Raw genomic sequence first — 13,511 nt, 5'->3', positions numbered from 1 at the left:
GGTGTTTTTTTCCTACTATCTTCCACATATATTATCAGAATGAAACTGCAGAGTTTCAACATTACCATGTAGAGAGTACACATACAGTTATGCATAAAGTTGTAAAATAAAACACAGAAAATCCTAAAACAGGTAACTCTTTTCTTATTTCCCTTCTTCAAAGAAGTGTCAGCTTGAGGCCGGATACACCAGTGACAGAAATAACACTGTTAACCTTACACCATGTGATGGACCAAAATTCCTGTAATGTCTACCACTTATTGCAAGAGCGTCTTTGAGTGATTTTTTGAGACACTTAAAGATCATGATTTTTTCTTGGTATTTAGACAGTATCCACTGCAGGCTATAATCTCGCCAGTCGATAATGACTCTGCCAGTGGGTAAATAGCAGTAAATCAGAAGGTTTGGTGGGTCTCTTTCCTGAGGATTACAGTTGTAAAGAACATTTCACTTTAGTTCAACTGAAAAGAGTTGTTCAGGAAATGGGCACTTGGTGGCATTTGTTACTTAAGCATTAGCTGATGTGTGTTTGTTTTTCTTGTCTTCTCCCCAACCCATTAGGCTTAATGAAGGTTTTACCATTCACAAAATGCTGCATTGTCAGTACTTGTTATTCCTTTCTGCCAAACCTGGAGTTAACCAGGCACATACATATGATGAGAAAGCTCGGTTTACCTACTGAGGCAAGAAATGCAGAGACTTCAAAGCACATGTGAATTCTCCTGCTCTTCTCCCCTCCAGTTAGAGCAAACCCCTTTTTTCCAGAAAACAAAACCAAACCAAACCGAAACAAAAAACCAGCCCAAAGCTGAAACCCTGAAAAAAACACTATGCTGTTGACATTCCTGCAGAAGCTGAGCAGCAGAGTTTTGTTGGCTTCGAAGCGGGGGCACACAGGTGACTGCTGGAGCTGGTGGGCTGTAGAAGGAGCGCTTGCTTGCTTTGCTGCTGCTGGCAGCCTTGTGGGGAGCTCGGTGTGTGTTTGCATAGCAGGTGCGTCTTGAAGAAATCTTTAAATAAAGGATGAGGAAAAAGAAAAAAAAAAAAACCCACTACGTCCACAGTGTCTGTTACAACAAAAGCAAAATAGAGAGGCAGCAAAAATGATCAGTACAGAAACAAAAACTCCTGCTTTTCACCAGCCATTAGTGGGGGATGATCTTATGTTATAGTTCCTTAAATAGTTCACATGCCTACAGATGAATAGTTACATGAGATTTCAATTATACTGCTTTCATCGGACCAAGAAAAATTTTTTAGTCATCACCGAAATAAAAAAGGTTGGAAATGTGATCCAAATTTATTTGAAAGTCTTAAAATCAGGAAGAAAATAAAATTAACTCACCCTTGTTTTTTCCTTGACCTAGCTCTCCTTTTTAGCGGGAACTGCTTGCTTTTTTCTTGAATAAGCTATCATTTTTACATGTTCTCTTGCCCTCTGGTAGCCCGAATTGTGAATCTTTTAATGTGTCAGGCTGGCAAAAGTGCATGTCTTTGGCAAAGTAGCACTGCAATTGTGTCCACCACACCGTGTGGCTGGACATCCTCCGCTCTGGGGCTGGATGGTCCTTTGGCTCCTCTGGGAAACCTTCTAGGCTGTAGGAATAAGCAAGTTGCCTGCTACGCTTATGCTCATGCTGCATTTTTTGTTGCAGGGCTCTCTGTGTCGTGGTTTAGGGTTTTAGAGCTAGAAGGTGCATGTTATTGCTCTTATTCTTTCCCCCCTGACTTGGTCTCTGAGGTCTTCAGGCGTGGGTCCTACCTGCTGCTAAGGTCCTTTCAGGCTGGTGTGCCATTCTGACCCTAGTTCATAATGTAGGCAAAAAGAGAGACAATAGATTCTCCCAGAGTCTTCAGGGAGTTTCATCCATTTTCTGCTTTTTTTCTGTTTCTTTGGTTTTGAATTACTTGCCTTCATTTTCAAGGTAGACTTTATGTATAAATATTGTGATTGCAGAAATCTCCATGTCTCAGGTATTCTTACGAGTTTTAAAGCAAAGAGTTTGGAAAAAAGCAGAATCTTTACATCAAATAAGTCACTAATAAAGGTCTTTGCAGAATCTTGAAGGGAAGAAGGAACAGATAGAGGTTTGTGTCAGAGGAGTATGTCTGGTTGTTACATCAGCAGTAAAATGGTACTGAAAGGGGAGAAAGTGCAAATACAAACTGCTGTGGTAGAGTCAGTTTGCTGAAATCTAGAAGGGTACAAAGGTTAGACAGGACATTTGTTAAAGCTGATATTTTAGTCCACGGTACAAGAGGGAACCTTCCACCTGTTTTACCCTTTGACATTCAGGGAACAGCACTCATGGCTTTGCTGGGTCGAAAATCAATTGTTTGATGCTTTGTAATTGATCTCCTGAAAGAATTAGATTGTGTGATAATTATTGAAAAGGATTATTATTTAGTTTAGAAAATCTGAGTGCATAAGTGCTCAAACGTGTACTCTGAACTTATCTGCAAATAATAATTACTGTGATTTACTAGTAAGAAATTATGCAGTCGTTCCTCGTTTTAATCTAAAGATTTAATTAAAAAAGCAGGACCCTTATTTATCTAGCCCTGATTAAAATACAGTACTGAATGAAGACCATCAGAAATTGATTTGATGGCTGACTGCTGAAAAGTCAAAAACCTTTCTGCAATGTATACATTTAAATTCTGCTGATATAAAATTTAATATTTAATATATGTGTGATTATGTATAAGAAAAATGTAATTCATTCTGTGAATAAACACTTTCATAAAAATATCAGGAATAATTGATAAAGGAGCCTCTCCCCGAAGTTACAGAATTTCCCATCTATTGCCATATCTACACAGCAACCATTAGAGTAAATCCAATCGTCTCACAAGTGTTGATGTATTGATTTACCTAATGCTATTACAAAGTAGGGAAGAACTAAGGCCCCCTATTTCACGGACAGATTATGCAGCTTTTCTGAGGTTGTGCAAGAATTTTTTGGTAGAATGTAGACTAAAATTTAAGCCTTGAATCCCAGATAAATATTTAATCTGTTAGGTCGTTCTCCCCTCCATGGCTCTTTTCAGTAAAATAGAAACATTAAAGTCCTCTTAAAAACAAACAGAAAACCCCAACATAAGCACTGGAACAGAATTCATTTAACCAAATACAGATGTTTGTATTGGTGCAAGTCAGCCTAAACTAATTTTATGATCAGTGGAGAGAAAAAATGAATTTCCAAGTTATGATCCATCCATTCTAATTTAAATATATACATTTAGATGTGGTAAATTCTATCCTGTTTGCCATTCTGCATGAATTTGTCTAGATAGCAATTTTTTTCTGGGAGGGCTTGTACCCATACATTTGAAGATCTAAGAGAATCATGGCTACAAATCCTAGTAAATTGCACATCAGGTTGTTTGTGGCCTGAATACACAGTTTGGCAAACTGATGTGTGATTTAGTTTTCGAGTATAATAATTTAACGAGTGAAGATTCTAGTGCCAGTATCGTGCTCTTCAAGTCTTAGACCTAACACCTACTTCTACCTAAAACCTGTCAGTTTATGTACAATATAGTTATAGAATTTTCACATCTTAACTTAGAAATCACAATTTCCCTTATCACACAGCTTGTAAAGATTTGCAGTCTTGTAGAGATTAATTATTTGAAAAAGATTTGAAGACATGAAAATGATGTAAATTATAAGCATAGGTCTGGAGGCTTATTTAAAGGCAAATTCATTAATTTATAGTAATTTCCAGATAAAACATTGATAGTTTAAAAATTGCAAATACTGACTGGACAATAAGATTTGCACCTTTTTCAGATCACATCACTTCAAAAATCAGCTCTCTTTTTGCCAAATACCCAGTATTCGGTGTTTTTGTTTCTCCTGCAAGCTTGCTATATGTCTTACAAGTATTTACTCACTGTATTTCAGTACACAGAGCTCAGTAAATACAAGATGGTAGAAGTGGTACACATTTTAAAATGTATTCCATCTTTATTTTTAGATAATACTTACCAAATGAGAGGATAGAGTTCACAAACATTTAAACTTATTTTATCTAACCTCTGTGTGGGTGTGCTGGTGTATACATTTCAATATAGTGCAACACTTTTTTTTTTTTTTATGAGGGGAAAAATACCTTACCTCAAGCAGTTGTTCAGGAAATGGTTGGTTGCTTTCAATGGGGCTGTAAAGCAATTTTATCGACATGAATCCTTCAGATCTCTATCCACTTGCATTTCTTTGGGTAAAAGTAGTCTCTAGATTCACATGTTACAGTTATAAATATATGGAATTGGTGCTAATGTGCTCAACTTTTGGCAGATGAAGATCTTCATGTTTCTGTATAAATCATCTTTAGATAACGAGTTAGCTCAATATACCAGCATATGCCTACAGAAAATGTGTTTAAACATCATTCACTGAAACCTTAAGTAACAGACTTATTGACATGTGAGCAAACTGTTCTCGGGAAGCTGATAAACTCTGGTGTATATATCAGCACTGACGTCCATGCTGCACAATTCCTACCGTCCGCTGGGGGTTGAGTGTCACTTGTTGGTTCCTGTTAGTAACGTTCAGGAGCTGCTGAACCCAGTGGCCTGACAGAAGTGAAGCTGCTTCAGCTCCATGTCCTCACATCTGGCCAGTAGCCAGGTGGAGCAGTTACTGCCAATAGGCACCATGGGACCCATGGTCTGGCTCTGGTTGTTGACACTCAGACCACCATTCACACACACTCACACAGAGTAGAAAGCTTCTCACCCAGAAAATTAGATAGAAATTGAGTTTATGGAGAAGACGGGGACAGACTGTGGTGATCAGACACAAGGCGTGTGCAGACAAGTACACTGGCCAGCCTGCTTAGATGCTACCGGTCCCTTTTATTCCTTTTTTTTGGCTGTTTACCACAGCTATTTCCTAATCCATCTTGATGCCTCCCTCTCTGGTCCTTTCTCAAAGCATCCCATAATTTGCCTCATACAACGACAAGATGCTCTTCTTGGCATCCCGTAAGGAGTCCCGCACCCCTGTAGGCAGCAACCCCTTCAGTCTGCAGAGTGATCCAGAGAGATTCTCTCATTGACCCACCTGGTGGGTGGCACTTCTGGACACCACGGGTGATGGCGCCCTGTGATGGCCTGGGGAGGAGCCGGGACAGAGGCCCCTTGGCATCGATCAGGTTATTTGCGTTCATCCACGTGTTGTTCTCCGCTCCTTTGTGTGTGGAGAAAAAACATGTTATCGTGTAACCCAATGTGTAAAACTAACATTTCTCTTTGTGATGAGCTAATGATGAATGCTAAGGAAAGACAATCCAGCACTCCTACACCAAAGGAAATGCTTTAGAAATCTTGTTTTAACCCATAGGTTGGAGATTTGTCAGAAACAGAGAGAACAACCAGCACTTAGTTATGAAAACTAAAGCCTAGTGAGTTTCTCCACAGTATAAGAAACATCAATTAATGATAAAAATTATTCATGCAGAAGAATCTGTCGGAGAAGGTTGAAGGGTAGGCACACAGCTAAGAGCGTCCCAAAGGAGACCATGAATGGCTGGGAACATTTCAGACTTAAAAGTGAATTTCTTAAACAGTAACTTATACATGAAAGAAACCAATGTATTTATCTTTCCTCTTTTTTTCTTTTGTTTTGGAGGGTTGTTTTTTTGTTTAAGAGTGGTAAAATATGCTGCTCACAATCAAATCTCTGTCAACTGAAATTACGGCAATGTAGATTATTGAACAGTATACAGTCAGATCCCAGACAATCCTGTTACGCTGCAGTTTCACAAACAGAATTAGGAAGTGAAGTCATCACTAGTTTTGATCAAAGGAGACTCTGAGGACCCTTTTTGCTTGATCAAGCTTTTGACACTGCAAACTACAGGGTGTTAATTAACTATCTTTGCCATCTTTATTTCTCTGATGTAGTTCTTAAATGGTTTCAAAGCCCTCGTAATTCTCAGAAAGAAAATAGGAGATAGTTACAGAAAATTATTAGTGAAATTGTAGGTCAGATGATATGACTTTAATGGTGCCCGTTGCCATAAGCCTGTGAACCTGTCAAAAGACCATGGCCTAATGCCATCCCATCGCTGCAGGAATCACTGGTTTGGCCTCTTTAACAGTTTCCGGATTCTGAATTAATCTTCCAGGTTCTCGGTTTTTATGCAGTGATTTCTTGCATGGTATAATACCATTATCTATAGTAAGTGTAAAGGTCATTATCAGTTGGTAGAAAAGGCTTTTGCTCCAATGCTGCTCAGAAAACTGAATTTTTTCATTGGCTTTACCTATTATTTTCAGACAAACCTAACACTGAATTTGCTGCAGAGTGTGTGACATCACGTCTACAAGCACACAGAGGCTTGTAAAGTGGAGATCCCCTTTGCTCAGCTCCATCCCAGGGACTTCTGCAGTAATATATGTTCCATGGCACCAATTCAGTCCTCAGGTTTTACTGCTGGCTGGATTTCTCTCAAAGTAAAAATAAAAGGAGGTGTTCAAATTCACATCCCGCACTCCAATCTAGCAATCAGGCAGTGCCACTCATGCACCTGTTCAGTTGGGCGTCCACATAAGTACACGGTATTTCCCATAAAGTGAGTTTACATGAGGCAAGGGTGTGTGGTTCACAGACTGCTTCTGGTAGAAAATGCAAAACTTCTTTCACTACACGGAATGAGTTAAAGTATAAGAACGCTTCATTTTTGGTAGCCTGTGGAAAATGGTATTTTATCCCACCATTGGTGAGGGAGGGACTGGTTCCAGTGTGCGTTTGTGTTTTTCTTTTCTAATTTCAGAGAGCATTCTGCCACTGCCTCAAATAGCCACAGCAAATTAAGTATTGTAGGTGGAATCATGGTCCAACCAAATTTAGGTGGTAGCAAACATGAATTAATATCTGAAAATGCATCAAACAGAAGAAGCTAAATGAAATTGATGGAGGAAGACTTCTTCTTTATGCATTCCTAAGGGATTTTTTTTAGCTCTATATGCTTTCAAGATTTAGCAAACGTATCCTCAAGAAAGGAAGTATTTTGTCATAAATTTAATTCCATTCTTTCTGCACTTGGGCAAAATATTCAAATCAATCTATCCCTTAGTGGATAAATTGAACAGCATTTATCTATGCCTTGGGTAGTATGTATCTAATCCTGCACCCCCTTCCCTCCCCACCCCCCCTTTTTTTTTAGAGAAAACTTGTGGTCCATAGACTATTGCACAGTGCATATGCAGGGTGTAATTTAATGTGCCCTTCTGTGAACTTTTGTGCAGAAAATGTCAGTTACTTACATACCTAAACCATATAAGACATTGCCCTAAGAATTCCATCTTCAGAAAGGTTAGTGCGTGGGGTTTTTTGATAATGTGTGAATTATTGAGATAGCTTATTTGAAAGGTGGTGAAGAGGAAAATCTTGTGCAGATGGAGAAATATTTTTTTAAAACTGAGGTTTTTTAGCAATTCACAGTACTTTTAAAAGATGCTGTATCCGTGACATGAGATAACTGAAAAGTACCTTATCTATTAAAAAAAAATCCCGATAGCAACAGGGACCTGTATTTTAACTGTAGTCACTATAAACCAGTTATATAGTAACTAGAGTATTCTTTCCTAGCTTTGCACGTTGCATTTAATGCTTGTCCTTTTTTTTTTCGGTTACTGACAGTACTTTATATAAATCCAGTTTAATCAATCTAGAAATTCATTTTATTTTAAAATTTTTCTTGCTACCTGTTTCCTTCTCCATAATGTTAGCAGCTTCTCCAAAGGCACCCACAAAGGAATTTACAGATTCTTCTTTTCACTGACCATGGATTATGCCATTTAACTTTGAAGTAAGTCAAATTAGCAATGTCCATGTTCAGGTAGTTAGTTTGCAGAAACACTTCAAATAAGATTATGCTCTGACATCGGTTGTCACTGGATTCTAAACTACATGTAACAGATATTTTAATCTTTTTTCTGTAAAAATATGTAATCTTTTTTTCTCATGCCACTTAGCACAAGACCATAGTCTAGGGTTGTATTTATCCATGCTGCAATTTTACTTGGATTTCACCTTGTGTTTGGCACAGATTTTTTTGGTGCTGTGTTTTGTTTGAGTTTGGGGTGGGGATTTTTTCCCCTCCAAGTTGGGGATTGCCATGCTGTACAGCTGTGAGACCCCTTTAATTAAGTCAGACTAAGCTGCACCTGATGGGCTGGTATTGAGCGCACTCTGAAGACAGCTGAGCTGTCGGTGCTGTACTTTAATGAGAACTTTTAATATTTCATCCCTTCCTACCCAAAGTGTGACCTGTCAAGCTGTTGAGAGGCTGCCCCTTCTTGACGGGGGAGCAGCTCTGAGCCCAGGACTGGCACCTGCTTATATCCAATTTGTGTACAGTCACTTGGTATTTTTGTCGTGTTTTCTTTCTTGATGTGCTTGTTGTCTGCAAGAGCAGGAAATCACAGATCTGTTGATGTTAAAGGGTATTTGGACTTGTTAAATAGCTCATCAAAAGCCAGCCTGCATCTCCTGACCCTAATCTTTCACGAGCGGCTTGAGACTGTCTAGCAGTTTTACTCCCCCTAAGACTTGGTTTATCAGTAAAGCTTTAGAGGTAAAAGAGGCAGCTGGATGTGGGACAGAGATCCAACAGAGCTGACTTAATGTCTTTCCATGGCTGAACGGGGAATGTCCTCTCCCCACCACCATGTTTCTTCCTTTCCCAGCTCCCTGTTCTTCCTTCCCTTGTCCCCAGGTCCTCCAAAAGGTGGCAAGGTAAGGAGTACCTGGGTGGGAAAGGGGGACGACAGTTTATGTGTATTCTCTACAAACTACTTGGTGTGTCTTGGACTTCTTTGTGTCATCCTTTGCAGTTCCTTCTAGGGAGTGAGTATCATTAAAGAGTTAATTACCCCATGCAAACACCCGTTGAAATGGAGAGATAAATACACACAATGTTTTTCACATCTAGGATTTGCTATTAAGTATGTAAACAGCATTCAACTTGTATTTTGACAACTGGCTCCCCTCTTGGTGTTGATCAGTGCAGTGCAAACCCTGCAGCTGGTGCACTGAACCGCAGCTACGTTGCTGCTGTTTGATGCAGTTCCCTGGGGACATTAAAATATTTCGTACACAAAGCTGCCTGATCTCTGGCTCTATATTCTTTGACAGCATCTTACTCTAGCCCAATTTCTTGGCATTAACAGAACACGTTTCTATGTTGAAGACCAACTGCAGAAGTCAAAAGCCTTGCGTTGATGGATCACAAGCCAAAGAAGCCAAAGTGCCTTTTTTCTGTAATAAAGTTTCATAAGTCATAAATCTACAAATCGTGATATGGAACCATGGAATGAGCCTCTTCAATCATTTCTCAGGGGGAGCATAAACCTCTTGGAAAGCAAGGGTTATGAATATATATTATAAAATCAACTGACTGTTATCAGAAGAAATAAAACTGTTCAGATGGAGAGAAAAAATTATAGTCCATAAATAAAGAACTAGATAAAATCTAAAAGTTTTTATTCATCTCTGGATTAGCTTGTCAGCCTTACTTATTTTGCCTTTACAAAGTCCATTAGGAAATAAATATTTTTCTAGCCAAATTCTACTAATTGCTCTCCTCTAGGGTGTATATGCACTCTATATGTAATTTGCAGCATTTTCTGTCCTAAACGGTTATGCTATCAGCGCACAGGGACACCAGTGATCCACTACAATTATTGCAGTGAGAGCAGGAATAATCACTCTCCTAAGCCTCCCATGTTGTAACGTAGTTTGTGTGACGGTTTAACCAAGAAGCCACAGCTGAAAGGTAGGACCCATTCTTCAGCATACATACAGTATGGGATGCAACTTCAGCAAAGTGTCCCTAAAGAATTACAAACAAAGAATATAACTGGAATAATTCTGAATATAAGTAGCATTTCATTTCAAATTTGTATTTGGTGAAGAGTGAAGGAAAATTATTTTTGAAATTATTTTGGAGGACAGAAGAGGTTTCCAAAAAGAAAAAGTCCTGCCTTCAGATTGTGATCATGACAAAAATGTCTCTAGGATTAAATTGTAGTAAATATAATACTAAATAATGAGTTTATTTTTTCGTGTGAAGCATAGAGGCTTAAAGTACTCAAGGGGAGTTTAGAATTTGTCCTCAAATCTGAATTTCATCACAACCTACAACAGAAAAAACATCAATGAAAACAGCAGATATTGTCTTGCACTGCTGGGTTCCCATGTGGTGAATTTTTGAAAATCTGAAACTAAAAATAGAAAAATCTGGTTCCAGCCCACCTTTCCACTTTTTTTACCCACACTTTTTCAATGAAAATATGCTTTTATCTTGATTAGAATATTTTTTACATTCCTGTCAAATTTGCTGAGTTGTTTTACCTGAAAATAATAAACGAATTAAAACCCAATTTAAAGGCTGTTTTCACATTTCTTTATAACGTGAGAGGACATATTGATTAAAGATTTAATTTAGTGGGGGAAAAAAAGGTTGCATTTAAAACAGAACAAAGTATTTTCTATATACAAAGGAATTGTTTCAGCTCCTGGGTGTTCTTTAAAAAATGACTTTTTTAATTTGACTTGCTAGTTTTCAGTAAGTAGCCTGAAAAACAGTTATTCTCACAAGTCTGGTAAAAACCAAAGGGAAAGTGGCTTTACTAAATTTTCTTTGTCAAACTGAATACAAATAGTGCATACATAGTTAACATCAAGTTTGAGTTATATATCATCCTTCCTCTAATCTCTTATTCTAGCTTTTTAATAATTTAATAAACTTGTTTTACAAAACTTGTGCCAAAGTGATAGTGCCTCTTTAAAGCAAACTTAGCAGTATGAGGTTTGTAGTCTGCATACACATTACAGATTCTAATTATTGTTTTCCTGGTTGGTAAAACACTAAGGGTAATGCCTGTGATTCGTGCACCATAGTCATTGCAAAGCAATAATGACCCAATCCTTTTTTCCACCTTCTTCTCTCTCTAGAGCTACATCTATAATGATCCTATCAGGTACTACATGATGCAAAAACCCAAAGAAAGAACACCTCCTTTGGCCCGTGTGTCAACATCCCATCAACAGCACGCTGAAAATCTCCATGGAAGGACCTTCAACCAGCCTCAGCCAGACAAGTTCTCACCAGAGTCAGAAATGGGGCTCGACCAAAAAACCCTGCTGGCTGCGATGCACACGTACATCACTCAGAACTTGTCAGCACAAAGCAACGATAAAAGCTCCCACAGCAGGACTAAAGGGTCTCACATTTACGCTGATGGATTCTACTCTTCGCAAGTCAGTCCTTTTGATGGAACTTTTGCCAAAGAAAAAACAGAAGATGTTAAAATGAAGAAGGTGTTCCAGCCAAGACCTGTGTCTGGAGTGCTGGGGCCAGCCCCTGAGATACTGAATCATAAATCTGCTTCCCAGGATGATCCAAAGGACCCTCTGAGTATAGTGGATGGTAAAGTTGATATTTACTTATTTTAAGTTTCCCTCATGTTCACTGAGCTTTTTTTGAGAAAAAAGAAAAAGAATTCGACATTCTGCTAATCTCCTTCTATTGGCATATTTCTATCTACCATAATACTCACAGTAATAATGTTCACCCTTCTAACTACTCTTTCCCTGCAAACATCTACCCACATTCTTCAACCCACCTTCCATATGCATGCAGAAATATATGGCACTCAGTAAGATGTAGCATTTATGTAACTTGTGATATTTTCAAAGCTTTTTACAAACAACACATAATTATAGGTATATCTTTGCTGTCAAGTCTGGTTTTTTGCATGCACTCCACACTACATATAGGTAATATTGAAATGCCTGGTTTTGTTCTATTTCTCTGTATTTAACTAGAAATTTGAAGACTATGGGTAGAATTCAAAGTTAGACACAGAAATTAACATTGAGAGAAATTCTGGTGCAGAGTACAGAGAGGGGAGGAGTCAGTTATGTGGACAGGTGGACACAGAGTAATACAAGAAGGTGAGGTTACAGCTACTTCTGGCTGGACATTCTATAATGAACAACCCATTTGCTGGATTTTCATCTTTTTTTTGCTAATGCTACTTAACTAGGACCAGATCCTGGTTTCTTTTGTACATGATAGTTTGACAAATATTTAAATGAAGATCGAATGTAACATCTTACAGGATACTGTGACACATTTTAAGCTCTGCTTTGTAAGACGAGATGCGTTTTCACATCATGGTTGGGGATCAGGCAGAGTTTAGAAAATAAGTCTCATTCACTTCATTGTTTCTTTAAACTAATCTAACTATCGGTATTTTTCCAGTGGTTCAAAATGCCTAAAAAATGAAATACTTGATCCTCAGCTGTTGCCAAGCAGTTACATCTGTTACACTGTGGTTATCACTATCCCAATGGATTTTGGTGATATGTGAGAGGGTTCCTTTGAATCCCTTCTGTAGTTATTATCATCCATAAAGTGTGATGTTCTTTTATTTATTTATTTATCTATTTATTTATTTTAAAAACAGAACACACAGAAATGTCAGAGTTGCAGCAGAGGAAAGATAATACTTGCAATCTAAAGGATGCTCAGAAGTGAAAGCATTCTTGGTATGGTGCCCAGAGATAATAGGTTTCAAGGAATGAAGTATAATGTAAAATCAAATCCAGGTGGCACTGTAAGTCTCTTGCACAGGTTAGACAATTTTGTTGCTAGACTCAAAACAAACTAGGAACATGCTGGTTTCATTATCCTCCAGCTGTTCCACTTCACCTTTCTTGGTAAGAGCCAACCGGGAAAAAAATGCTTAACACTTAGAGGGAATAACAGGTTTCACAATTCACTGCGTTGTACTGCTTTGACTTCGTGTACATAATGTGTCCTTTAGGAACCTGGTCCATTGCAATAGCTCGTAAATGCTGCATAGACATAAAATTATGAATTGTTTGAGTAGGAAATAATACGTATTTTTTAGGCAATTAATAGTCTCATAAGGAAGTGGTGAGGACAGACCCAATGTATTTGTTGTTTGAAGTGCTGTCCATTGAAATGAAAATGGTTTGGATTCAGATTTGCCAGGCTGACTGAGCCATCTCTTTCTACTTTTAGCCTTTCTCCAATCTCTCTGGTGCTTCAGGATTTTTGTACACTTGTGGGTGGTTTCTCTCTCTCGCTTTCTAAACCACAGAAGTGTTCAAAAACTGGAAAGCATGTGAACTCAGTTCTCTGCTGCATCTGGCACAGGATTAGACAAAGAAACTTGACTGAGAGAACAATCCAGAAGGTCCTGAGCAGATTAGCACTGAGAATTGCTGCAAAACAGTGGCAGGTAAATTAGCTAACAAGGCACCCTGAGGGAGAAATACAAGAGAAGGAAAAGTGTAGCTATTTTTCTACCAGATTTGGAAACTGTCACCTCTAGGAGTAGCGTGATGTGCGTGGGTACTGCCTTTGTAGACACAGTGCAACAGCGGAATCTGCACCAGCCACATTTAGAATTTGGCTCAGTGTTAAGTGGTTTGTTCTAGTCTACTCACTTTTTGTATTAAA

The 13,511-nt window shown here is 38.4% G+C and overlaps 1 protein-coding gene across 1 annotated transcript in view; it reads left to right on the top strand.

Moving 5' to 3' along the window:
- Positions 1 to 13,511, top strand: part of PTPRN2 (protein tyrosine phosphatase receptor type N2) — a 652,409-nt gene that overhangs the window by 232,678 nt on the left and 406,220 nt on the right. The window contains 1 exon segment of the mRNA XM_065628527.1: positions 10,973 to 11,447. Coding sequence (XP_065484599.1) covers positions 10,973 to 11,447 — 475 coding nt within the window.

Source organism: Caloenas nicobarica, chromosome 2, assembly GCF_036013445.1.
Source record: "Caloenas nicobarica isolate bCalNic1 chromosome 2, bCalNic1.hap1, whole genome shotgun sequence".
NCBI lineage: Eukaryota > Metazoa > Chordata > Aves > Columbiformes > Columbidae > Caloenas > Caloenas nicobarica.
This window is presented reverse-complemented; position numbering and strand designations above follow the sequence as displayed.